At 47.9% G+C, this 25,786-nt stretch overlaps 1 protein-coding gene across 1 annotated transcript; it reads right to left on the bottom strand.

Annotated features, from left to right (window-relative positions):
- Nucleotides 1-1,552: 1,552 nt before the first annotated feature.
- On the bottom strand, nt 1,553-20,705 carry LOC132768194 (B-cell differentiation antigen CD72-like). The gene is made up of 7 exons (XM_067464727.1): nt 20,447-20,705; nt 18,813-18,932; nt 14,213-14,302; nt 12,987-13,286; nt 6,713-6,882; nt 4,819-4,922; nt 1,553-1,991 (listed from the first exon to the last, which is right to left on the bottom strand). Exons 1-7 carry the CDS (start codon nt 20,520-20,522, stop codon nt 1,844-1,846), a joined length of 1,008 nt encoding a protein of 335 aa, XP_067320828.1. The 5' UTR covers nt 20,523-20,705; the 3' UTR covers nt 1,553-1,843.
- Nucleotides 20,706-25,786: the final 5,081 nt, after the last annotated feature.

Raw genomic sequence — 25,786 nt, 5'->3', positions numbered from 1 at the left:
AGAAGAAAAGGACTGATTAAATCACACAAAGACAACGTTGATCCACCTTTTGAGGTCCGTTGTCTGGCCAAATATTCCCTTCCTCAAAGCCATCAAATCCAGGAAAACCTTTTGTTTACAGTCCCAGCTGGCCGGCCGTAATCCCATCACTCCTCCATTGTGAGGACTCAGCCTGCCCCCTCGCTCCTGATTGGTCCATCTTCGGGAGCGAGAGAAACGTTCCAATTGGTTCCCCCGAGGTGACGGGGCTTGCTGATTGGCCCAGAGGCGAGGCGGGTCGCCAAGCCCCCTCCCAGCTGTTCCACTGCCAGCCAATCAGCGCGAAGCCGGCCGGCAGAGGGCGGGCGGAAGTTTTGAAACTGTTTTCCTTTGTCTATGTGCTATAAAAATGCTTGGAAATTCTGTAACACCATGCTTGTAGTGGAAATATCCTTACACTTGCATCCGATTGCAGCTGAATCGCAATAAACACTTTTGTCGCTGAACTTCTTCCGCCTTCGGTGAGATTATTTTATTTTAAATATTTTTAATTATTTCAATTGGCTTCAACTGGCCTCACCAAGGTTCAAGGGCCCTTTTGAGCGGTCCTCGGGGGACTCCTTCACTGGGGAAACCCCCTCCAAAAGAGCTCGATATCAGTTACAATAGTAAGGTTTCATGAGTAACTTTTGGTACAGACTTTAAGAGGTTTCTTTGAGTAGATATATCTTTCCTGGACAACTGCCCTAATAAAACAAATAAGCTAAAAGGCTTATTTAACAGAATTGGCTCCCAGCCAAACCTTGATTCTTAACCACTACCGGATCCTTTCCTGTAATCTTTTTGATCACAAATTAGTTTCCTGAATCTCCACCTAGAGAGTTCAGTCTTCTCTGTAGCTCACCAGCTTACAGACTCTTCCCTGTTTCTCCCACTAGAGAAATCAGTCCTTTCTGCAACTCTAACGGTCACAGACTAGTTCCCTGAATCTCCCACCAGAGATTTCAGTTTTCTCTGTAACTCTAACGGTCACAGACTGCCTATTTCAAACAGATGTGCAGTTAGCTGACAGTTGGCTCCACCCCAGGCATGTAGCCGGGGGGGGGGGGGGGCTTGAGGGGCTTCAGCCCCCCCCCCCAAATTCTTATGGTGGTTCGCGAAAAGGCATTACTGCTGCATTATTTAAACTGTTATGTTTATTCATATCATGATCTGATAACCATACTCAATATATCCCATATGCATGGGGGTATTGGGGTAATGATACAAAAGGTTTGCTAGAGTAGACCCTCTTTCACTCAGACTCAGCCCCCCCACAAAACTCAGCCCCCCCTGAATCCCCCCTGAAAAAAATTCAGCCCCCCCCCAAAAGGAAATCCTGGCTACGGGCCTGCTCCACCCCCTTTGCTATGGCAACTCAGGCCAAGCCAGCCACCATCTCCAACGAAATATAATCCTACATACTTACAATTTATTAATTACTGTTTAAACAACACATAACCATAGGAATAAAATTACACATCGTCACACCCGCTGTGTTGGGAATAGCAAAGGAAGGGAGGCTGGCTTCTTTGCAGGGCAATGACCCAGAAGGCATTTATTCCAGGCAATACACAAGGGCAAATTTCCCCCTCTGCAAATTGAATTTCAGTCCTGGGGCGTTGATTGACTTCTCATGACAAAGGCTTCTCCACCAAGATTTGGATTTCTACTCCTTTCCATAGGACAGACTCTTTGGGAATCGGGCAGTTGGGCAGTGGGACCATTGCCACTTTTGGGAAGTGGGTTGTGGGAGGAGCCACCCTTTGAGTCCAGTCCCCCAAAGGCCAGTATTGGGGGCCCTTTAGTACTCCATGGGCCCTCCTCAGTTGTTGTGCCAGGGGATTTCAGCCTGGCCTACAGAGCTGCTGGCGGCCACCTCACAGATATATTGGTGTTGGTTTTGCCAATAACCTTCTCCCAGGTTTCCGCTGCTAATTTTTCCATAATAATATTGCTTCCATGATTCAGCCCTGAAAAAAGAGAAAATTTAATCAGAAGGAAATTCAGATGCTGCCTCACTGTAAGGTCTTTTGGTGCCTTAAATACCCACTGTGGAATAAATGTGGGAAATGATCAGGATTCAAAACACGGACCCCTCACCCCCAGCCCATCAAATCCCTTCTGATGCTGACCCAGGAAAGGTGACCTCTGTGAGATTTGATGTCCCATTTTGCCCGGACCTGGATTCCCGACCTGTAGTAGACTATTCAGGTGGAACTGTTATAGAGCCTGGAGCCCCAGGTTTCGGCGGTGACCAGGGGAGCATTTGCACAGCTTAGGCTGGTGCGCCAACTGCGCCCGTACCTTGGGAAGTCTGACTTGGCCACGGTAGTCCACGCTCTGGTTACATCCCCTTTAGACTACTCCAACGCTCTCTACGTGGGGTTGCCTTTGAAGATGGCCCGGAAACTCCAACTGGTCCAACGTGCGGCAGCCATGATACTAACAGGAGCGGGACGCAGGGAGCATACAACCCCCCTGCTGTACCAGCTCCACTGGCTGCCGATCTGCTACCGGGCTCAATTCAAGGTGCTGGCATTGGCCTATAAAGCCCTAAACGGTTCCGGCCCAAGATACCTAACTGACCGCCTCTCGGCCTACGAGCCCATGAGGACTTTGAGATCTTCCGAGGGAGGCCCTGCTCTCGATCCTGCCTGCGTCACAGGCACGGCTGGCGGGGACGAGAGATAGGGCCTTCTCGGTGGTGGCTCCTCGGCTGTGGAACACCCTTCCCGTGGACATCAGACTAGCCCCCTCCCTGATGATATTCCGCAGGAAATTAAAGACCTGGCTGTTTAAGAAGGCGTTTGAATTGCTAATTGACCATAGGAATGGAACAATGGAAAATGATACTGGATTGTGGTTTTGATGATGAGACGACACGGAATGGCTTTTGTAGTAATGATGATGTTTTAGATGAGGATGTTTTTTGATAATGATGAATTGTGGATTATTTTTTACTGTGTCTTGTATTTTGCACCTTATTCTGTCTATGTTGTACACCGCAGTGAGTCGCCCCTGGGCTGAGAACTGCGGTATATAAGCAAAGTAAATAAATAAATAAATAAGAATGAATTTAGGGGTCTTTGCCAGGAGGCAAAGAGTTCTTTTTCCCTGGCGAGACAGAGAAGCACCCAATATTTTCCCCTGATTTTCCCAATGAAAGGTCTCACCAAGTTGAAGAAAAGCCATCGAGGTTTATTAGCGATTCAGCTGAAAAGGATGCAGAGCTGCAATCATTCGCCAAGCAGAGCACGTGGTTACAGAAATAAAGGCCATTTTGATAGAAAATACAGAGCTGTGAGTTTCAAAATTCCCGCTCCCCCCTCCCGCTTAGCTCGAAGGGGATTGGCTGATGCAAACAGCTGGGAGGAGGTTTGGCCGTCCCCCATGCATCAGGGTCAATCGCAGGGCTTTCGCGAGGCGCCAGAGCCTATCAGGAGGCTCCTGCTGCCTTGACGCTCCAGCAAATCAGAAGGAAAGGAGGCGGGATGAAGGGAGACAATGCATTCTAGAGTGGATTATGGAGTTTTAATGTCCTTAGGCTTATCGAGTCCGGGGATCGGACTTCCAGAGAAGCCACTTTATTGTCCTGAGATGGGTCTGTGATAAGCATTGATGGCTTAATCCAGGTTTTCCTCTTACAATCAGATAGGGCACAAAGGGGAAACTTTTGTGAATGTCCTTAGTGGAAAGATTTGGAGGGAAAGAGGACTTTCCTAAGGTCATATCCCCCCCCCCATTGTTATATGATTAAAAAGTCTGCCAAACGGAAATCCTAATGGTGGCCCAACTCTGAAGTCAAAAGGATTTCCTTGACTATTGTCCATGCAAAGAATGTCCAAAGAGAAGGGTCTTTTCATGATGGCTCATTGCTTTTCCAGAGGCAGGGCAGCTTCCTTGTAGATTTCCCCCAAGGAGAGGGGAAGGGGGCAAAAGGGTCAGGGCAAGGTCAGAAAACATGAGGGGAAATATAGAAATACAGGAGAAAATATGAAAATATAGAAGTCATAACACAGAGAGTAAACCCAACTACCTTCCCCCAGTGTCCGTAGTTCATATTATTCATAGGAAGGTCGATAAAGGGAAATCTATCCCTGAGGGGGAAAGAGAATCCCTTGTTGGTGAAATGGGGGACCCTCAGGAGCCCAGGTGTGCCTCAAGTGGGAAAATTCAAATACTTTTGTGGCATGATTTTCAGTAATTAATGGGTTACCTTCTGCTGTAAACATATGAAAATAGAGCATAAAGCATTGATTAAATGATACACACCAGACTGACCAAGGCTTAACCCTTATTATCCAGCCTGGCGTCCTTGCCCTTTGCAAAACTATAAGTTACTATCTCTTATGGGGGGGAGAGTCATGTTCGACTTCAGAACCTCATGGGCTGCCAAAGGCCTCCTCGTGAGGGAGAGACCCTCGACCCCCAAATGGGGAAAGGCTTGTGAGGGTGGGCTGCCTGAGACAAGATGGAGAAGTGAATAGGGTTGCCTGAGACAAGATGGTGAGACATCCAACCCGAGCAGGACTCTTCTGGAGGACAAAGCACCTCCATCTAAACCCACCTGGAATGCTTCTAACTATTTTGACATGAACCAGGAGTCTCCAAAAAGAGACACCTTTCCTCCCAAAATCCCAGTTCCCTCATATCTCCAGAGGACAGACCCAGGGTCAGGATCATCTTGACCAATTGGCCAAAGCGAATCCTAGGAATTGGGGATAAATGTAGGCTTGATGGGTACCAAAACAACCTAAGATCAGGGCAAAGGAAACCAAGAGCCTTCTGCAGACATACACTTCATAGGCGGATCCATCAGCCCAAAGGGAAGCCCAGGTATTCTTCTCTGTCGACCAGGTTCTGCTAAGTCCGATCCAGTATTCGCTATTCTGCAGAGAATTCTAGAGGGGAAAAGACAAGGTTTACCATTTCTGGGACAGTTTTAGTCTCACTGGATAATCAATGAATTCAGTACATTTTCCCCCTTCCTCCTCCTCCATCACCACCACCACAATAAAAACAACAACAACAACAACAACAACAACAACAACAACAACAACAACAGCAAGTTTATAGAATTCTAGAATCCTAGAGTGGGAAGAGACCTCCTGGGCCATCATCCAGTCCAACCCCATTCTGCCAAGAAGCAGGAACATTGCATTCAAAGCACCCCCGACAGATGGCCATCCAGCTTCTGTTTAAAAGCTTCCAAAGAAGGAGCCTCCACCACACTCTGGGGCAGGGAGTTCCACTGCTGAACAGCTCTCACAGTCATAGAATCCTAGAGTTGGAAGAGACCTGGTGGTCCATCCAGTCCAACCCCATTCTGCCAAGAAGCAGGAAAATTGCATTCAAAGCACCCCTGACAGATGGCCACCCAGCCTCTGTTTAAAAGCTTCCAAAGAAGGAGCCTCCACCACACTCTGGGGCAGGGAGTTCCACTGCTGAACAGCTCTCACAGTCATAGAATCCTAGAGTTGGAAGAGACCTGGTGGGCCATCCAGTCCAACCCCATTCTGCCAAGAAGCAGGAATATTGCATTCAAAGCACCCCCGACAGATGGCCATCCAGCCTCTGTTTAAAAGCTTCCAAAGAAGGAGCCTCCACCACACTCTGGGGCAGGGAGTTCCACTGCTGAACAGCTCTCACAGTCAGAATCCTAGAGTTGGAAGAGACCTCCTGGGCCATCATCCAGTCCAACCCCATTCTGCCAAGAAGCAGGAATATTGCATTCAAAGCACCCCCGACAGATGGCCATCCAGCCTCTGTTTAAAACCAGAGAAGGAAGGAATTTCCTGGCCTCGGCTCAAGCCAGAGAAACCAGTTTTAAACCAGAGAAGGAAGGAATTGCCTGGCCCTGGCACAAGCCAGAGAAGCCAGTTTTAAACCAGAGAAGGAAGGAATTTCCTGGCCTTGGCTCAAGCCAGAGAAGCCAGTTTTAAAGCCAGAGAAGCCAGTTTTAAACCAGAGAAGGAAAGAATTTTCTGGCCTCAGCTCAAGCCAGAGAAGCCAGTTTTAAAGCCAGAGAAACCAGGTTTCAAACCAGAGAAGGAAGGAATTTCCTCCACTTGCTTTACCCTTCTTCTGGAGTAAAACAACTACTTTCAAAGTAAATACCACCCAATGAAACAGGAAATAACACTTTCAAACCATTAAGGATTCAGATGTCTCTGAAGTTTTGAAAGGTTTTGAACATTTTTTTCTGTGAAAATCAGAATTGACTTTAGAATCGAACCACCCGCACTCCTACATCCGAAATGGGTTTTGAACAATCCCCCCCCCCCCCCCGGATTAACCAAGCCTATTAGGAACCACTGGTCAAAAGGGAGCAATATAATAGGGAATACAAATCAACAGACAAGGAATGTGAGGTTTCTAGAATTGTCTTTGTGTTGGTCTATAGCTAGTATAGTTAGTGTATCTAAGTTTATTTTTGTTTTGGTTCTGTGACAGTTGCAAATTCCGCTTGCACAATCGTGAGCCAAACCGAATGAGTGCCTTGAACAAAGGTCAACACACGTGTTAATGTACGCAGCTGTGTGACTAATAGGATCCCAATGAAATACAGGTTAGAAAGACAGAAAAGATTGGTATTGTTAAAATGGACTTCAAAGAAATATTTAGTTAGATTAAAGCAATTGGAAACACCCATTAAAAACCACAACAACCAGTGCAGCAAGAGCAATTTTACCTTGAGGATCACTGCGTCCCAGAACTCCCTGATGTCCCAGGGCTTCTTCAGGATAGCCAGCTGAGAGTGCTTCTTTTGGCAGTCTTCCAAGCTTTTCCGCCAATAATTCATTTCATCCGAAATCCAGAAGCATTTCCAGCGGAAGAGCTTCCACCCGGGGGGGCAGGAGCCTGGAAAAGGAAGGGGTGCAAAACGGAATAGGGGGGCAGGCTTCGCAGGGCAAGGCCACCAGTGAGGGAGAGGGCATCAAGGAAAGGGAAGCCGCAGGTTGCTTTTGACTGGTCTGACTGGGAAGGGCAAGCCCCACACACACACACACACACACACACAGCGCTTTGCCCACAAAGAGATTCCAACTATACCTTAGGAAAAAAATCCCAATGATCAGAGCTGTTTGGCCGTGGAATGTTTGGCAGAGCTGTTTGGCGGTGGGACTCTGGTGCTCACCTCCATGTCTAAGCCCAAGAGCCGGCATTGTCCGTAGACGCCTCCAAGGTCATGTGGTCACTGGCAGGATTGCATGGAGTGTTGCTACATTCCCACAGAAGCAGTATCTATTGATGTCAGGTTTTACAATGTATTGTAATATAATAAACTGAGTCATGCACTGCTAATGGGCTTCTGTTGGGAATGCTGAGTCATGCATTGATTGTATATGGGGAATCATTTGGGGAATGTATTCTGGCCTACTGCAGGTGATTGTGAATGATGCTATCCTGGGTTTGGGTTGGGTCAATTAGTTGGGCCAATTAGTTGGTAACCAATCAGAGATTGCTATGTGTGAATGAATTGTAGATAAGGAAACTATGTACAGGGTATATTTCTCCTTGTGGCTATATGTAATTAAAGAACCTGTCTACTAGGACAAGATATGGCCGCGTGCTATGGTGAGTCTGTAATATCATCTAGACTGGGGAAAAGACAATGGGAGGGATAGCCAATACTCCAGAGGACAGGTTCAACAGTGACAAATGCAAGAGACTCCACTTTGGCAGGAAAAACGAAATGCAAAGATACAGAATGGGGGACAATGCCTGGCTCGAGAGCAGTACGTGTGAAAAAGATCTTGGAGTCCTCGTGGAGAGGAAGGGGAACATGAGCCAACAATGTGATGTGGCGGCAAAAAAAGCCAATGGGATTTTGGCCTGCATCAAGAGGAGCATAGTGTCTAGGTCCAGGGAAGTCATGCTCCCCATGCTCTATTCTGCTTTGGTTAGACCACGTTACCTGGAATATTGTGTCCAATTCTGGGCACCACAATTCAAGAGAGATATTGACAAGCTGGAATGTGTCCAGAGGAGGGCGACTCAAATGATCAAGGGTCTGGAGAACAAGCCCTATGAGGAGTGGCTTAAGGAGCTGGGCATGTTTAGCCTGAAGAAGAGAAGGCTGAGAGGAGATATGATGAGGGCCATGTATGAATATGTGAGAGGAAGCCACAGGGAGGAGGAGGAGGGAGCAAGCTTGTTTTCTGCTTCCCTGGAGACTAGGACGCAATGGAGCAATGGCTTCAAACTACAAGAGAGGAGATTCCACCTGAACATGAGGAAGAACTTCCTGACTGTGAGAGCCGTTCAGCAGTGGAACTCTCTGCCCCGGAGGGAGTGTGGTGGAGGCTCCTTCTTTGGAAGCTTTTAAGCAGAGGCTGGATGGCCATCTGTCAGGGGTGATTTGAATGCAACATTCCTGCTTCTTGGCAGAATGGGGTTGGACTGGATGATGGCCCAGGAGGTCTCTTCCAACTCTTTGATTCTAGGATTCTATGAGCTCACCCCGCTCCCTGGATTCAAACCACCGACCTTTCGATCAGCAAGTTCAACAGCTCAGCACTTTAATCCGCTGTGCCACCAGGAACTCCATAATATAGTTGACTTTATTCTAGTCAACTATAAAACCCATGATGCAGAACAGTCAAACGTGGCACTTGCACCCGGTAGTGCACTTTGTGTTTTAAATTTATTATTTACTAGCTTGGGGACCCGGCGCTGCCCGGGTTATTTGAGAAAGGAATTGTGTCTCTGTGTGCGAAGTTTGGTCTCTATTGGTAATTGGATGAATGTTGCTGTGGTCTCAGGAAGTGAGTGAAAATACTGCAAGTCCCATCATCCATGGTCCATCCTCCTCCAAACTGCAGTAGGATGTAGAGTGGGTCTTGCAGGCTCTGTGTGCCAAGTTTGGTCTGTATTGGTAATTTTCTGACACAGCCTCAGCCCTTTTTCTCTCCTCTCTTGTCACCTCAGAATCTTTGAACTTTCAGGCTGGCCAATCAGAGACCATATGCAAATAGCACCACAGTGGCAGCCAATCAGAAAGCTGGCACATACACTGCCCTACGTCCACCACACTTCCGCCGCACTTCCGCCGCATACAAACACTGACTTTTATTATATACATAGATTTGTTTACTGTATTTGTATACTGCCTTTCTCAGCCAATTGGCTGAGAAATCTCCTCATCTCTAGTGTCTGATTGGAAAATAGGGATACTAGAGATTTTTGGGGCACACCTGGCCTCAAGGACCTGGGAAGTCAGAAGTGCACACCTGCTGATTTTGGCAGCCAACAACATGGAAGAGCAGACTGAGCCAACGACAGAGGACCACAAGGGATGTCAGATGGCTTTACCAATGCTTGCTTAATTTACCAACAACAGCCGTTGATGAGACAGCCTCTAAGATTTGCAAAAAGGTAAGTGAGTAAAAAGGTATTGGTGAGCTAATAAGAAGATGGCATTGTACATCTTGGGCTACTGTTCTCATCGTCCTAGTCAAAATAGCCGAAAGTGAGGATCCATGGGAGTTACAGAGAGACTGAGAGGGAGTCATTTCTTAGGGGGAGCTGTACAGGTATCTTCTGCTGTGATCTCAAGGCCAGCCTGGCCCTCCTCCCAGGTGAGCTTTTTTTTGTCATGTCAGGAGTGACTTGAGAAATTGCAAGTTGCTTCTGGTGTGAGAGAATTGGCCATCTGCAAGGACGTTGCCCAGGGGACGTCCGGGTGTTTCTGATGTGTTACCATCCTTGTGGGAGGCTTCTCTCATGTCCCCGCATGAGGAGCTGGAGCTGACAGAGGGAGCTCATCTGCGCTCTCCCTGGATTTGAACCTGTGACCTGTCGGTCTTCTGTCCTGCTGGCACAGGGGTTTAACCCACTGCACCTCCGGGGTCTCCTCCCAGGTGGGCTGCAAGGCAGGAAGGATGCAAAGAAGCAAGAAAAACCCCTTTCCTTGGAGGCCCAGTTCCTCCCACCTTTGTCAGTGCATGAAGAGCAAGGTCAAGACAACAAGACAACAAGTTAAACATGAGCCAGGAATGTGATGTGGCGGCAAAAAAAGCCAATGGGATTTTGGCCTGCATCAAGAGGAGCCTAGTGTCTAGATCTAAGGAAGTCATGCTCCCCATGCTCTATTCCGCTTTGGTTAGACCACACCTGGAATATTGTGTCCAATTCTGGGCACCACAATTCAAGAGAGATACTGACTCTAAGCTGGAATGTGTCCAGAGGAAGAGGGCGACTAAAATGATCAAGGGTCTGGAGAACAAGCCCTATGAGGAGCGGCTTAGGGAACTGGGCATGTTTAGCCTGAAGAAGAGAAGGCTGAGAGGAGATATGATGAGAGCCATGTGTAAATACATGAGAGGAAGCCACAGGGAGGAGGAGGAGGGAGCAAGCTTGTTTTCTGCTTCCCTGGAGACTAGGACGCAATGGAGCAATGGCTTCAAACTACAAGAGAGGAGATTCCACCTGAAGAACTTCCTGACTGTGAGAGCCGTTCAGCAGTGGAACTCTCTGCCCCGGAGGGAGTGTGGTGGAGGCTCCTTCTTTGGAAGCTTTTAAGCAGAGGCTGGATGGCCATCTGTCAGGGGTGATTTGAATGCAATATTCCTGCTTCTTGGCAGAATGGGGTTGGACTGGATGATGGCCCAGGAGGTCTCTTCCAACTCTTTGATTCTAGGATTCTATGAGCTCACCCCGCTCCCTGGATTCAAACCACCGACCTTTCGGTCAGCAAGTTCAACAGCTCAGCACTTTAATCCGCTGTGCCACCGGGGGCTCCATGATATAGTTGACTTTATTCTAGTCAACTATAAAACCCATGATGCAGAACAGTCAAACGTGGCACTTGCACCCGGTAGTGCACTTTGTGTTTTAAATTTATTATTTACTAGCTTGGGGACCCGGCGCTGCCCGGGTTATTTGAGAAAGGAATTGTGTCTCTGTGTGCGAAGTTTGGTCTCTATTGGTAATTGGATGAATGTTGCTGTGGTCTCAGGAAGTGAGTGAAAATACTGCAAGTCCCATCATCCATGGTCCATCCTCCTCCAAACTGCCGTAAGATATAGAGTGTGTCTTGCAGGCTCTGTGTGCCAAGTTTGGTCTGTATTGGTAATTTTCTGACACAGCCTCAGCCCTTTTTCTCTCCTCTCTTGTCACCTCAGAATCTTTGAACTTTCAGGCTGGCCAATCAGAGACCATATGCAAATAGCACCACAGTGGCAGCCAATCAGAAAGCTGGCACATACACTGCCCTACGTCCACCACACTTCCGCCGCACTTCCGCCGCATACAAACACTGACTTTTATTATATACATAGATTTGTTTACTGTATTTGTATACTGCCTTTCTCAGCCAATTGGCTGAGAAATCTCCTCATCTCTAGTGTCTGATTGGAAAATAGGGATACTAGAGATTTTTGGGGCACACCTGGCCTCAAGGACCTGGGAAGTCAGAAGTGCACACCTGCTGATTTTGGCAGCCAACAACATGGAAGAGCAGACTGAGCCAACGACAGAGGACCACAAGGGATGTCAGATGGCTTTACCAATGCTTGCTTAATTTACCAACAACAGCCGTTGATGAGACAGCCTCTAAGATTTGCAAAAAGGTAAGTGAGTAAAAAGGTATTGGTGAGCTAATAAGAAGATGGCATTGTACATCTTGGGCTACTGTTCTCATCGTCCTAGTCAAAATAGCCGAAAGTGAGGATCCATGGGAGTTACAGAGAGACTGAGAGGGAGTCATTTCTTAGGGGGAGCTGTACAGGTATCTTCTGCTGTGATCTCAAGGCCAGCCTGGCCCTCCTCCCAGGTGAGCTTTTTTTTGTCATGTCAGGAGTGACTTGAGAAATTGCAAGTTGCTTCTGGTGTGAGAGAATTGGCCATCTGCAAGGACGTTGCCCAGGGGACGTCCGGGTGTTTCTGATGTGTTACCATCCTTGTGGGAGGCTTCTCTCATGTCCCCGCATGAGGAGCTGGAGCTGACAGAGGGAGCTCATCTGCGCTCTCCCTGGATTTGAACCTGTGACCTGTCGGTCTTCTGTCCTGCTGGCACAGGGGTTTAACCCACTGCACCTCCGGGGTCTCCTCCCAGGTGGGCTGCAAGGCAGGAAGGATGCAAAGAAGCAAGAAAAACCCCTTTCCTTGGAGGCCCAGTTCCTCCCACCTTTGTCAGTGCATGAAGAGCAAGGTCAAGACAACAAGACAACAAGTTAAACATGAGCCAGGAATGTGATGTGGCGGCAAAAAAAGCCAATGGGATTTTGGCCTGCATCAAGAGGAGCCTAGTGTCTAGATCTAAGGAAGTCATGCTCCCCATGCTCTATTCCGCTTTGGTTAGACCACACCTGGAATATTGTGTCCAATTCTGGGCACCACAATTCAAGAGAGATACTGACTCTAAGCTGGAATGTGTCCAGAGGAAGAGGGCGACTAAAATGATCAAGGGTCTGGAGAACAAGCCCTATGAGGAGCGGCTTAGGGAACTGGGCATGTTTAGCCTGAAGAAGAGAAGGCTGAGAGGAGATATGATGAGAGCCATGTGTAAATACGTGAGAGGAAGCCACAGGGAGGAGGAGGAGGGAGCAAGCTTGTTTTCTGCTTCCCTGGAGACTAGGACGCAATGGAGCAATGGCTTCAAACTACAAGAGAGGAGATTCCACCTGAACATGAGGAAGAACTTCCTGACTGTGAGAGCCGTTCAGCAGTGGAACTCTCTGCCCCGGAGGGAGTGTGGTGGAGGCTCCTTCTTTGGAAGCTTTTAAGCAGAGGCTGGATGGCCATCTGTCAGGGGTGCTTTGAATGCAATATTCCTGCTTCTTGGCAGAATGGGGTTGGACTGGATGAGGGCCCAGGAGGTCTCTTCCAACTCTTTGATTCTATGATTCTAAGGAAACTATGAGAAATTCCATTGAAGGAACTTTTGATGCACAACGTCATGAGGCTTAAGCCAGCGAAGCCAATGAAAGGCTCTCCTAGCCCAAGGAAGCTCCTCCGCTTACCGATCCGCTGGCGCAGCAGTGCCTCCTTCTCTTTGTTCTCCTGCTTCAGGGTCTCCAGGTTGTGGTTGGCTTCCCTCAACACCTCTTCCACTCCTTGCAGATGCTGCTGGGTCTTGTTAGCGGCCTCCTGGCTCTTCCTCAGGGCCTCCCGGGTGGAAGAGAGCTCCTCCCTGACCTGTTGCAGTTGGCCCTCCGTCTCATCCAGGATCTCCTCCTGGGCACCGATCCTCTGCGCCAGGGCTGCGCTGTGGGCAGTGTGGCTTTGCGATGCCCGGTGGAGTTGACCAGAGACCTGCCAGTCTGCAAGGAAGAGGCATCAGTAGGGAAAGAGGAGAGGGGAAGGGGCACAAGGTGGACCCTCAGGAAGACAAGAACATGGAGTCATGTCCAGAGACCTGCCAGTCTGCAAGGAAGGGGTACCATCAGTGGGATGGGGAGGGACATGGCTTTCCCTGGAGACCCTGGGCTGCCCTAAGAGGGCCCCAAGGACTCCTCCTTAGGCAACAAAGAGGAGCCCCTGGACTTTCTTTGCAGAGTGACCCCTGTGAAGTGGATCCTACCTGGTGCCAAAATGCTCCTCAGCCATCACAAAAGGTAGCCACAACAGAAGTAATGTGTCATGTTGTTATCAAGCCATGGTAACCCCCTCCAAAAGATGTATTGTTCATAGAAATAAATATACCCTTTCCAGACTAGTAAAAATTCAGAGCATCAGACCAGACCAGCAACAGCTATCATATCTAACCCTTTAATAGACTATATCTATTCTTCACGACTTTCTACATAACTGGTATCTTTCTGTGTACTATATCTATTGCATATATCTGAAATGTATGGACTGCTTTACAAAATGCATCAAGATAGTCAACTCTGCATGACCATGCAAAATAATCCCCTGAGATCAAGAAGGCTAGGCAAAGCCCCACAGGCCTTTTTCCAAGCCAAGACCAGGCATATGTGTATGCAGAGATAGGTGGTTTCATCCCCTTTGGCCAAATTGAATAAACCTCTGCGGCTTGTCTTGAACTTGGCGAGTTGGTTTCTCTGTCCTGACATATCTGGTTTTTAGCATACAGCTCGCCAGGCATGGATCTGTTTATCTGTGGTCCTAGGGAACCACAACAGCTTCATGAGACAAAGCAGCTTCCATTCCCAGTGCATTTCCATTCATTTGTCCTTTGCTTTCCTTGTCCCAATGCCCCCCCCCCCCATGTGCCAGTACTCACATCGTACTCCAAGTCCCACGGTGGTGGCCAGGAGGAAGAGGCTGGTGGCCACGGCACCCAGGGCAATCTTCCTGGTCCATCCTTTCCATCCTAGAAGAGACCCACAAGGAAGGACATGCTGAAGCCTCTCGAAGGGCAGTGGCTGAGCCAAGAATCATGGCATCCCAAAGCTGGAAGAGACCCCCAAGGGCCATCCAGTCCAACCCCCTTCTTTCTACCAGGGAGGAGGGCACATTCAGGCCCTCCCGACAGATGGCCATTGCCAACAGACCTTCTGAAGATGCCATTAGCCACAGATACAGGTGAAACATCAGGAGAGAATGCTGCAGGAACATGGCCACACAGCCTGAAAAACTCACAGCACCCCAGTGATTCCTGGATTGCTTCCTGGGAAGGTGACTTCTCTGGTCTCCCAGGAAGCAGCATATTCCACTGCTGAACAGCTCTTCTTACCACCAGGAAGTTCTTCCCAATGTTTAAATGGAATCTCTTTCCCTTCCATTTGAATCTGTTGCTCCATTGTATCCTGGACTCGAATGCAGCAGAAAACAAGCTCCTTCCCTCCTCAATGGGACCTCCTTTCAGATATGTAAACATGGGTCTTGTGTCCCTTGCTCTCAGCCTTCTTTCCTCCAGGCTAAACCTAGACAGCTCCCTAAGCCCTTCTGGTATGAGAAAACTGGCCATCTGCAAGGACGTTGCCCAGGGGACACTCAGATGTTTTGATGTGTTACCATCCTTGTGGGAGGTTTCTCTCGTGTCTCTGCATGCGCAGCTAGAGCCGACAGAGGGAGCTCAACCAGCTCTCCCCAGATTTGAACTGCTGACCTGTCGATCAGCAGTCCTGCCAGCACAAAGGTTTAACCCATTGTGCCACCGAGGGCTCCAAAGAAGCTGTTGCACTCCACAACAGGAATTAGCCCCTCTGAGTATAAACACATCACACATTGAGTGAAGGAACAATCCTTTTTATTAAAGCTTAGCAAAAAAGCCAATAGAAATAAATGCTTGGAAAGATAGATCAGATTCCACAAAGCAATAAGGCATTCAAAGGCCTCAAGATTTGATCTATGTTAATTTATCAATATTTGTATGTACGTATTTTTATCCTTTACAATTTAGCTTGTAAATTGCCTAGAGCATCTCGGATGGAGGGCAATTAATAACTAATTAAATATGATGATGATGATGATGATGATGATGATGATGATGATGAAGATAAAACAGTGTCCAAACGTAGCAATCAAAAGCAATGTCCAAAAAGCATGAAAATACAATCCAAGGCAATGATTATCCAGACAGGAATCTAACAAGAAGCAAGAACAGACCAGACGCTGCTAGTCACCTTGAAAGGGTAGAAAAATCCATGAAGACGAGACCACTTGAACAGGAATTCCATGAGGCTTGTGCTTGGTTTCCAACTGATGTCTGATCTGACAAGATTTCCTACAGGCAAACCTTAAATCCTCAAAACTGGTTTCGTTTTCCTCCTGTCTTTGACTTTAACTGACAAATTCTTTACGATCTACATAAACATTGGGCCTCTTGTCGATTCTGGTTAATCTCCAGCCACCGACTCTGCTTATCTGACTCCTCATGAACTTGACCAGATGCCAGACTGTTTTCCAAACTAGAATCTGGAGAGCTCACAGGCGGAGGGAGTAAACCTTTCTTCCAAGGCCGGACAGGAACATTCTCATGAGAATCTGCCCTTTGCACCGAAGCCTCTCTGTCAGTGTCTGCATGAAACTACTTGACCAAAGTGTCTCCATCTTGCACCTCAGAGTCAGTCCCAGTATCCCCCACATCAGCAGCAACAGGGGGTTGGTTTCCCTCCTTGTTACTCACATCAGACACAGAAACATCAGGAGACTGAAACACATTCACAGGTTCAATCACAGGCTGAGTCACGACAGAAACAAATTGCTCAGAGGACACTCCAATGGACACTGGAGGGATTGGAAGGGGAGGGATACAAAGGAAAACTAGTGGGATACACAGCTTGCCAAAAGTCCCCTGGATTGCCAATGTGGCTCCTTGACCCCTGGCCATTGCCAAACCCCTGAATCCGAGGTAGGGAGAGGCTGACCCTGCTGCCTGCAAAAGCAGCAAAATTTTGCCAGAACCCAGAACCAAACTGGCCAAAGGAAAACACCCTCTTGGAGAGCCTGGGGCTGGACCCATTGCGGACAAAGTGCACAAGGGGGGGGGGAACCTTCTGGACAGCTGACCTGGCAGGAAGAAGGGGGTCCTGGCACTTAAAGGAGGACAGCTGCCAGGGTCCCTTTGGGATGTCAATGAGGAAATGTGTCTGCTCAGAAACGCATGTGATTGGGGAGAAATGTGTACGTAGTCTGAGAGTTCCTGTACGGGAAACATTCCACTCTTACACAAAACACTGCTTTGGGCCTAGGAAATGTGTTTTGTGTGTGGGCACTGGAGGGTATCCACACGATTTGCATGTCCTTGTAGCAACACAGATTGCACTCATCATGCCTCGATGCATGGGCAGAAATGGAAGAAGCCGTATTTCAGCGTTTCAAGAAGCAACTTGTCCTGGAGGGTTTTGTGCACAGGGCATCTCCGTGCACTTTTGTGTGCAGAAGATTCCTCAGATGGCGTTGCCAAGGGCCAGTTGTGCATGGAATCCGCCTAGAAACCAGAGGATTCTCAGCAACCAGAGAGGAAAATATGGAAATGCCCTATTTTTGCATGTAAAGATGAACCAAGTGAAAGTTTACCCATTACTACATATGCATTTTTGCACCAGGCATAGGCAAACTTCAGTCCTTCAGGTGTTTTGGACTTCAACAATTCCTGTCCTCAGGCCCTCCCTAGCCATGTACACAATGAGGGCCATGTATAAACACGAGAGGGGAAATCATAGGGATTTTCCTGCTCCGTGGCAGAGGGTTGGACTGGATGGCCCACAAGGCCTCTTCCAACTCTATGATTCTATGAGTAGCCATGAAGCTGCAAAGTCAATCAGTAAGGGTATCTGTATAGAGGTAGCCTGGCTGTTGTTGCCTGGAGGCACCCTCTGTTTGGGAGATGTTCACTGGCACTTGATTGTTGACTGCCTGGAGTTCCCCTGTTTCTGGGTGGTGTTCCTTGTTTACTGTCTTGATTCTGGTGTTTTTAGATACTCGTAACCAGATTTTGTTCATTTCCATTGTTTCCTTCTGGGCAATAAAGCCCTTAGGTTATCTCTATGCAGGTACCCTCACTGACTGACTTTGCAAACTCCATGGCTACTCAATGCTATTCCGGCTTGCTAATTGCAACATTCACACCTGCTTCAAACAGACCAAGGTTCCTTCTCCCACCCTGGACATTATTCCACTGAGATAGATAGATAGATAGATAGATAGATAGATAGATAGATAGATAGATAGATATTAGGCTTGGGCAATCCATGGTTCTAAATGGTTCTAAAGTACTTACAAAACTAAAGTTCTGGTGGTGAAAATTTCAGAACTCTAACAAAACTTTCAAAATTTAATTATTATTTCATTATTGGTGGTTTTAATGACAGAACCAATTAGGAACTGCCATTTATTATGAAATTTTGAGAGTTTTGTTAGAGTTACTTTAGTTTTGTAAGTACTTTAGAACCATTTAGAACCATGGATTGCCCGAGCCTTATACACACACACACACACACACACACCATATATACTTGAGTATAAGCCGACCCAAATATAAGCTGAGGCATCTAATTTTACTAGAAAAAACTGGGAAAATGTATTGACTTGAGTATAAGGCGAGGGTGGGAAATGCAAAATAAAAACAGATACCAATAAAATTACATTAATTGTAATTTTCAGTAGGTTAAATGCTTTTGGATATTTACATAAAACTGTAATTTAAGATAAGACTGTCCAACTCCGATTAAACCATGATTCTCACCTTCTTCCATGTAAACGTGCTCACCTATCTTTCCCATAATAATTAAGAGAGTAAAATAATATATGTAATAATAATAATAATAAATATAGAATAATAATAAATGTAATATAAACAATAATAAATAGAGAAAAATAATAAATGCAATTATAATAATAAATAGAGTAAAATTATAAAGGTAATAAAATAATATTAATAACAGAGTAAAATAATAAATAATCTTGACTCGAGTAAAAAGGGGGCTGAAAAACTAGGCTTATACTTGACTATATACAGTATATACAGTATATACACACACATATATATATACACACACACACTCCACTTGCTTCACTGCCAACAGAAGATGCCATTAGCCACAGATGCAAGTGGAACATCAGAAGAGAATGCTGCTGAAACATGGCCAGACAGCTCAGAAAATTCATCGCAACCCCCGTGATTGTGGCCATGAAAACCTACAACAACACAATTGAACCTAATTTGTGGGAGCCACAAAAACAAAGTTTCTGGAGGAGAACAGCTACTTTCAAAGTATGGACCAGGGAGCCTGGTGCTTGGCCAAGATGACCCTCAGTCCAGCCCAGGACCAAGAGGCAGGAGGGTGCGCTTGGGCCAACCTTCCTCTCTTCCCTCTCCCCCCGCCCCACCTTGGCCTAATGATCCATGCCAGTTGGGAAGGGAAATCAGGGCTCACCTGTTGCAGCCTTGCCTCTCCCAGGTGCCTCCTCCTCCTCCTCCTCCTCCTCTTCTTCCTCCACTTCTTTGGCCCCAGGGCCATAAACGTTCTCATAGGCAAGATCCCCTTCATTTGGCTCTAAAAGACAACAACCAGGTGAGATGGGAATGCAATGGGATGGGATGGGATTTGGTGGGGTGGGGTGGGGAGGGGTGGAGTGGGATGGGAAGGGATGACATGAGATAGGAATAGAATGGGTTGAGGTGGAATGGGATGAGATGGGATGACATGAGATGACATTAGAATGGGATGGGATGAGATGGGATGAGATGAGATGATATGAGATATGAATAAAATGGGATGTGATGGGAATGGGATTGAATAGAATAGGATGGGGATGGAATAGAATGGGATAGGATGACATGTGATGACAAGAGATGACATTAGAATGGGATGGGATGGGATGAGATGGGATGGGATGGGATAAGATGGAATGGGATGAGATGAGATGACATGAGATGAGATGGGAATAGAATGGGATAGGATGACATGAGATGACAAGAGATTGGAATAGAATGTGGTGGGATGGGATGACATGAGATGGAAATAGAATGGGATGAGATGGAATGGGATGGAATAGAATAGGATGGGGATGGAATAGAATGGGATAGGATGACATGAAATGACATGAGATGACAAGAGATTGGTATACAATGGGGTGGGATGGGATGGGAAGGGATGGGATGGCAATAGAATGGGATGAGATGGGATGGAATGGGATGACATGAGATGACATTAGAATGGGATGAGATGATATGGGACGAGATGGGATGACATGACACGACATGAGGTGAGATGGGAATAGAATGGGATGTGATGGGAATGGGATGGAATAGAATAGGATGGGATGACATGAGATGACAAGAGATTAGAATAGAATGGGATGGGATGACATGACACGAGATGGGAATAGAACAGGATGAGATGGAGTGGGAAAGATGATATGAGATGACATTAGAATGGGATGGGATGGGATGGCATGAGATGGGAATAGAATGGGATGCAGTGGGAATGGAATGGAATAGAATAGGATGGGGATGGAATAGAATGGGATAGGATGACATGAGATGACAAGAGATTGGAATAGAACGGGATGAGATGGAATGGGATGGGATGAGATGACATGAGATGACATTAGAATGGGATGAGATGATATGGGATGGGAGGACATGGCACGACATGACATGAGATGGGAATAGAATGGGATGGGATGGGAATGGGATGGAATAGAATAGGATGGAATGACATGGGATGGCATGAGATGACAAGAGATTGGAATAGAATGGGGTGGGATGGGATGGAATGGAATGGGATGGGATGACATGACACGAGATGGGAATAGAACGGGATGAGATGGAATGGGATGACATGACATGACATTTTGGAATAGAATGGGATGAGATGAGATGATATGAGATGAGGTGGGAATAGAATGGGATGGGATGGGAATGGGATGGAATAGAATAGGATGTGGTGGGATGGAATGGAATGGAATGGAATAGGATAAGATGGGATGTGATGGGAATGGGATGCAATGGGAGTCTGGAAAGAAAGACCTGGGGTCTGCCATCCTGAGCCACCCAACTCAATACCTGAATGGAGGGCCTTCTTTGGAGGGGTCTTCCCAAAGTTGAGGTCAGCGTAGGTCACGTCGTTGCCTTGGGACATCCTGAGGCCGTGCCTGGGAGCTGATCTCAGGGTGCAGGAGCCAAAGCCACGGCAAGGATGTGCTCCTGAAGACCAGCCCCACTGTGCTTCTGCAAAGAGTGGTGAACAGATGGGGCCGGCCAAGCGCTAAACCAGAGCTCCCACGCAGTCCGTCTGTGGAGCAGAAGCAGAAGGGCTCCTCTGTGTGGGGTGGGAAGAGGGGTGTGGTCGGGGTGGGTGCGAGGCCCCCTCCTTGATGGGGGGAAGTGCCAGGCCCATGCTCCCCGGGGGCCACACAGACAGTGATGAGGACCAGTTGGTGCCTCATCCTGCAAGAGAGAGGAGAAAGTGTGGGGTGTTTGGGTGCAGCTGGTCTGGGGCTGGGCATAGGGACCCTTTGGGGGGGAGAATGAAGTTCAACAGGGACAAATGCAAGATATTTCACTTAGGCAGAAAAAATGAAATGGAAAGATACAAAATTGTGGTGCCCGGAATTGGACACAATATTCCAGATGTGGTCTAACCAAAGCGGAATAGGGAAGTCATGCTCCCCATGCTCTATTCCGCTTTGGTTAGACCACTTTACCTGGAATATTGTGTCCAATTCTGGGCACCACAATTGAAGAGAGATATTGACAAGCTGGAATGTATCCAGAGGAGGGCGACTCAAATGATCAAGGGTCTGGAGAACAAGCCCTATGAGGAGCGGCTTAAGGAGCTGGGCATGTTTAGCCTGAAGAAGAGAAGGATGAGAGGAGATATGATAGCCATGTATAAATATGTGAGAGGAAGCCACAGGGAGGAGGAGGGAGCAAGCTTGTTTTCTGCTTCCTTGGAGACTAGGACGCAATGGAACAATGGCTTCAAACTACAAGAGAGGAGATTCCACCTGAACACGAGGAAGAACTTCCTGACTGTGAGAATCGTTCAGCTGTGGAACTCTCTGCCCCGGAGTGTGGTGGAGGCTCCTTCTTTGGAGGCTTTTAAAGCAAAGACTGGATGGCCATCTGTCAGGGGTGATTTGAATGCAATTTTCTTGCTTCTTGGCAAAATGGGGTTGAGCTGGATGATGGCCCATGGGATCTCCTCCAACTCAGTGATTCTGATTCTATTGTTCTATGATCCTATGAATGTATTAGACATGTTTTCAAAGGGCGGTGAGGTGGGATAAGGTCCCCTCTCAGGCATTCTTCACTCTCCAACGTGACCCAAAAGACACCTGTTGGGAATGTTGACAGGATCCCAGAGATGAGGCCACATGACATCTCTTGCAAAGTCCTACCTGGTGCTTCCTTGTGTAATTATGCGCACCTTCCCTCCTGTCTTTCCAAGGGGGCTGCAGCCCACCTCCCTCATTGCAAGCAAAGGTGTCCCCATGCATGCAGCCCCTCCTCCTTGGTCCCATTCCATGAGGAATCACAAGGCCGGGGTCTCAAGGGGCACACCAACCAACAGGCATGGGTCCTTCCAAAAAGTGAACTTCTGATGGTTACTTTCAACAAGAGCAGAGCCTGAAAGCAAGGGCCAGGTGGTAAGTCACCATGCAAAGTGGTCTAGACCAGTGGTTCCCAACCTGGGATCCTCAGATGTTTTTGCCCTACAACTCCCAGAAATCCCAGCGAGTTTACCAGCTGTTAGGATTTCTGGGAGTTGTAGGCCAAAAACATCTGGGACCCTAGGTTGAGAACTACTGGTCTGGACGTTGGATGCAATGGGATCCTGACATTCTGGTTGTGACTGGCCATAAGATGGAGGTTCTTGGAGAGGCTGTGGTGCTTGTGGGTAGAGCCACGAACCACGTGTGGCTGTGATGTGGCAGCGAGGAAAGGGCACGGCATGCCTCAGGGGACTCACGTATCTGGGAAACCCCAACCGTCTTCCCGGCAACTTCCCCTTTGTGTCAGCTGCGACAGTTTGCACCTCTGCTTCTCAGCATCAAAGCTTTCAGCCTGCTGGCCTCAGGATGGCCTTCACAGAAAGCTACCCAAGGCCCTGTGATCTCAGGTGGGCACAGGTGCATTGGCTGGAGTTTGGCTGGACCTTTCACCCTCTGTTTGGCCTGAGTCCCAATGTTAGTTTATTTATTTATTTAAAAGTTTTGTATGCCGGCCTTCTCACCTCTCTTAAGGGACTCAGACCAGTTTCCAACCATAATATCGCATACAGTTAATAAAACATCATAATTCATATTACAGTAAAACATTAAAACAGCCATTACAATCCATAACTACAATGGTCAGTCGTCACACTAAAATCGTTGTTCATCATCCTCCATCCGTATCTCAGGGTGTTGGCTCACTCGTCGAATGCCTGTCTCCATAACCACGTCTTCACCTGTTTCCTGAATGTCAGGATAGAAGGGGCAGTTCTGATCTCCAGTGGGAGAGAGTTCCAGAGTCGCGGGGCCACCACCGAGAAGGCCCTGTCCCTCGTCCCCAGCAGGCGCGCTTGCGAGGCTGGTGGGACTGAGAGCAGGGCCTCTCCAGACAATCTTAGTAATCTTGGTGGTTCGTAGGGGAGAATACGTTTGGAGAGGTAAACAGGGTCGGAGTTGTTGAGGGCTTTATAGGTTAACACCAGCACTTTGAATTGTGCTCGGAAGCTATTTGGCAGCCAGTGGAGCTGGTGTAACAGCAGAGTGGTGTGCTCCCTGTACCCAGCACCCGTTAGTAGTCTGGCTGCCCAGCATTGGACTAGCTGCAGCTTCCGGGCAGTCTTCAGAGGCAGCCCCACGTAGAGAGCGTTGCAGTAGTCTAAACGGGATGTAACCAAAGCGTGGACTACCGTGGCCAAGTCAGACTTCCCAAGGTACGGGCGCAGCTGGCGCACAAGTTTTAGTTGTGCAAAAGCTCCCCTGACCACCGCCGAGACCTGAGGTTCCAGGTTCAGCGATGAGTCCAGGAGAACTCCCAAGCTGCGAACGTGCATCTTCAGGGGGAGTGTGACCCCGTCCAGCACAGGCTGTAACCCTATGCCCTGTTCGGCCTTGCGACTGACCAGGAGGACCTCTGTCTTGTCTGGATTAAGTTTCAATCTGTTGTCCCTCATCCAGTCCGTCACAGCGGCCAAGCACCGGTTCAGGACTTGGACATTAAGGATGTTAATTACACGACATCCTTGTGAGTGACTCAATAATATGGCCAAAGGGGTTCTGAAATCCACCGCACTTAAAATGCAACTAAGTTGACCTGTGTTCCATCTTATTTTCCAGATCCTGCATTCTTTTGGAGGTGCTTGATTGATTGATTGATTTGTATTTGGGTTACACTGAGAAACCTCTGCCATAGTGTGGCACCAGCGTCCCCCTAATTCAGGCATGGGCTGCTAGGAATTGTGGGAGTTGAAGTCCAAAACACCTGGAGGAAGGCCCAAGTTGGCCCATACCTGCCCTAAGTCTAAAATGACTTGAAGCCACACAAGAACCTCGTGTTTGGAGCCTGGCATGTCAAGCTTCCCAAGTGGACAGATGAGACAGGGTTCTGTACTGTCCCTCATGAAGCCGCTGGGAGAGATCATCCAGAGTTTTGGAGTTCAATGCCATCTGTCTCAGATTCCATCTGATCACAAGGAAGAGAGCTGTTCAGCAGTGGAACTCTCTGCCCCGGAGTGTGGTGGAGGCTCCTTCTTTGGAAGCTTTGAAACAGAGGCTGGCTGGCCATCTGTCAGGGGTGATTTGAATGCAATATTCCTGCTTCTTGGCAGAATGGGGTTGGACTGGATGATGGCTCAGTAGGTCTCTTCCAACTCTTTGATTCTATGATTCCTGACTGTGAGAGCCGTTCAGCAGTGGAACTCTCTGCCCCGGAGTGTGGTGGAGGCTCCTTCTTTGGAGGCTTTTAAGCAGAGGATGGCTGGCCATCTGTCAGGGGTGCTTTGAATGCAATATTCCTGCTTCTTGGCAGAATGGGGTTGGACTGGATGATGGCCCAGGAGGTCTCTTCCCACTCTAGGATTCTAGGATTCTATGATTCTATGATTCTATGACTAAGACAGGTTGAAGGCAAAATCAAAGGTTTATTCTCAAAGGCCTGAGAGGATGTCAGTGGACAAAAGAATGGTGAGGAGTTTGCACAGGAGTCTTGAAGAGCTTTGTGCAATTGTGATCACAAAGCTATTCAATTATTTTATTTATTTATTTCGGGGACTTCTACCCCGCCCTTCTCAACCCCCGAAGGGGGACTCAGGGCGGCTTCCAACCGGCACACGTTGATGCCTACAATTCACACAATAAAAGACATAATAACAGTAATTATAATAATTAAAACATTACATTGATACAATAAAAATACAATAAAAAGCCAGCCTGGTGGCCATCGTTTCGCCAAGTCCATAATTAATAAATTCATTCCGCTTATCATAGTCCGTTTCCAAAGCTTTAGTCGTCATTGTCCGTCTGCCAGATTACCCAAAGGCTTGGTCCCATATCCATGTTTTTAATTTCCTTCTGAAAGAGAGGAGGGATGACGATGTTCTAATTTCCCCGGGGAGTGAATTCCATAAGCGGGGGGCCACCACCGAGAAGGCCCTGTCCCTCATCCATGCCAGTCTCCTTTGTGAGAAGGGCGGGGCCGAGAGCAGGGCCCCTCCAGAAGATCTTAAATTCCTAGGCGGGATATAGAAGGAGATACGTTCGGACAGGTACGCTGGGCCGGTGACTCCTGTGCAAACTCTTCGTTGGCTCAGAAGGTGTCTGGCTAGGATCTGGTTCATATTCTCCCCTTTGGGGGCAAAGTCTTGGAAAGTGTGGTGGCCTCGAAACTCCAGCTGTTCTTGGAAGAAACAAACTATCTAGATCCCTCACAGTTTGGCTTTAGGCTGGGCCATGGAACTGAAACAGCCTTGGTCGCCTCAGTAGATGGTCCACACTGGGAACTGGACAGGAGGAGTGTGTCCCTGTTGGTTCTGCTGGACTTCTCAGTGGCCTTCAATACTGTAGACCACGATATCCTTCTGGGAGGCCGGGTGGGAATGGGGCTTGGGGGCAATGTTTTGCAGTGCCTCCAGTCCTTCTTGGAGGATCGTTCCCAGAAGGTGTTGCTGGAGGATACCTGCTTTGCCACACAGTCATTGTCTTGTGGGGTCCCGCAGGGTTCTGTACTGTCCCCCATGAAACCGCTGGGAGAGATCATCCAGAGTTTTGGAGTTCAATGCCATTTGTACGCAGATGACGTTCAACTCTATCACTCCTTCCCACCTGCTGCTGTTCAGGTCCTGAACCAGTGCTTGACATCTTTTGTTGTTGTTCATTCGTTCAGTCGTCTCCGACTCTTCGTGACCTCATGGAC

The sequence above is a fragment of the Anolis sagrei genome, chromosome 2, assembly GCF_037176765.1.
Source record: "Anolis sagrei isolate rAnoSag1 chromosome 2, rAnoSag1.mat, whole genome shotgun sequence".
In the NCBI taxonomy this organism is placed as follows: domain Eukaryota; kingdom Metazoa; phylum Chordata; class Lepidosauria; order Squamata; family Dactyloidae; genus Anolis; species Anolis sagrei.
The sequence above is the reverse complement of the archived record's forward strand: the minus strand, read 5'-3'. Positions and strand labels throughout refer to the sequence as shown.

Excerpts from the sequence above, each read along its gene's own strand:
- LOC132768194 (XM_067464727.1), bottom strand. The coding sequence starts at position 20,522 with ATGTCCCAAGGCAACGACGTGACCTACGCTGACCTCAACTTTGGGAAG. Across the intron at positions 14,303-18,812 it reads GAGAGGCAAGGCTGCAACAG|GATGGAAAGGATGGACCAGG; the intron begins GTGAGCCCTGAT and ends GGTCTCTTCTAG. Across the intron at positions 13,287-14,212 it reads CGTGGGACTTGGAGTACGAT|ACTGGCAGGTCTCTGGTCAA; the intron begins GTGAGTACTGGC and ends TCTTCCTTGCAG.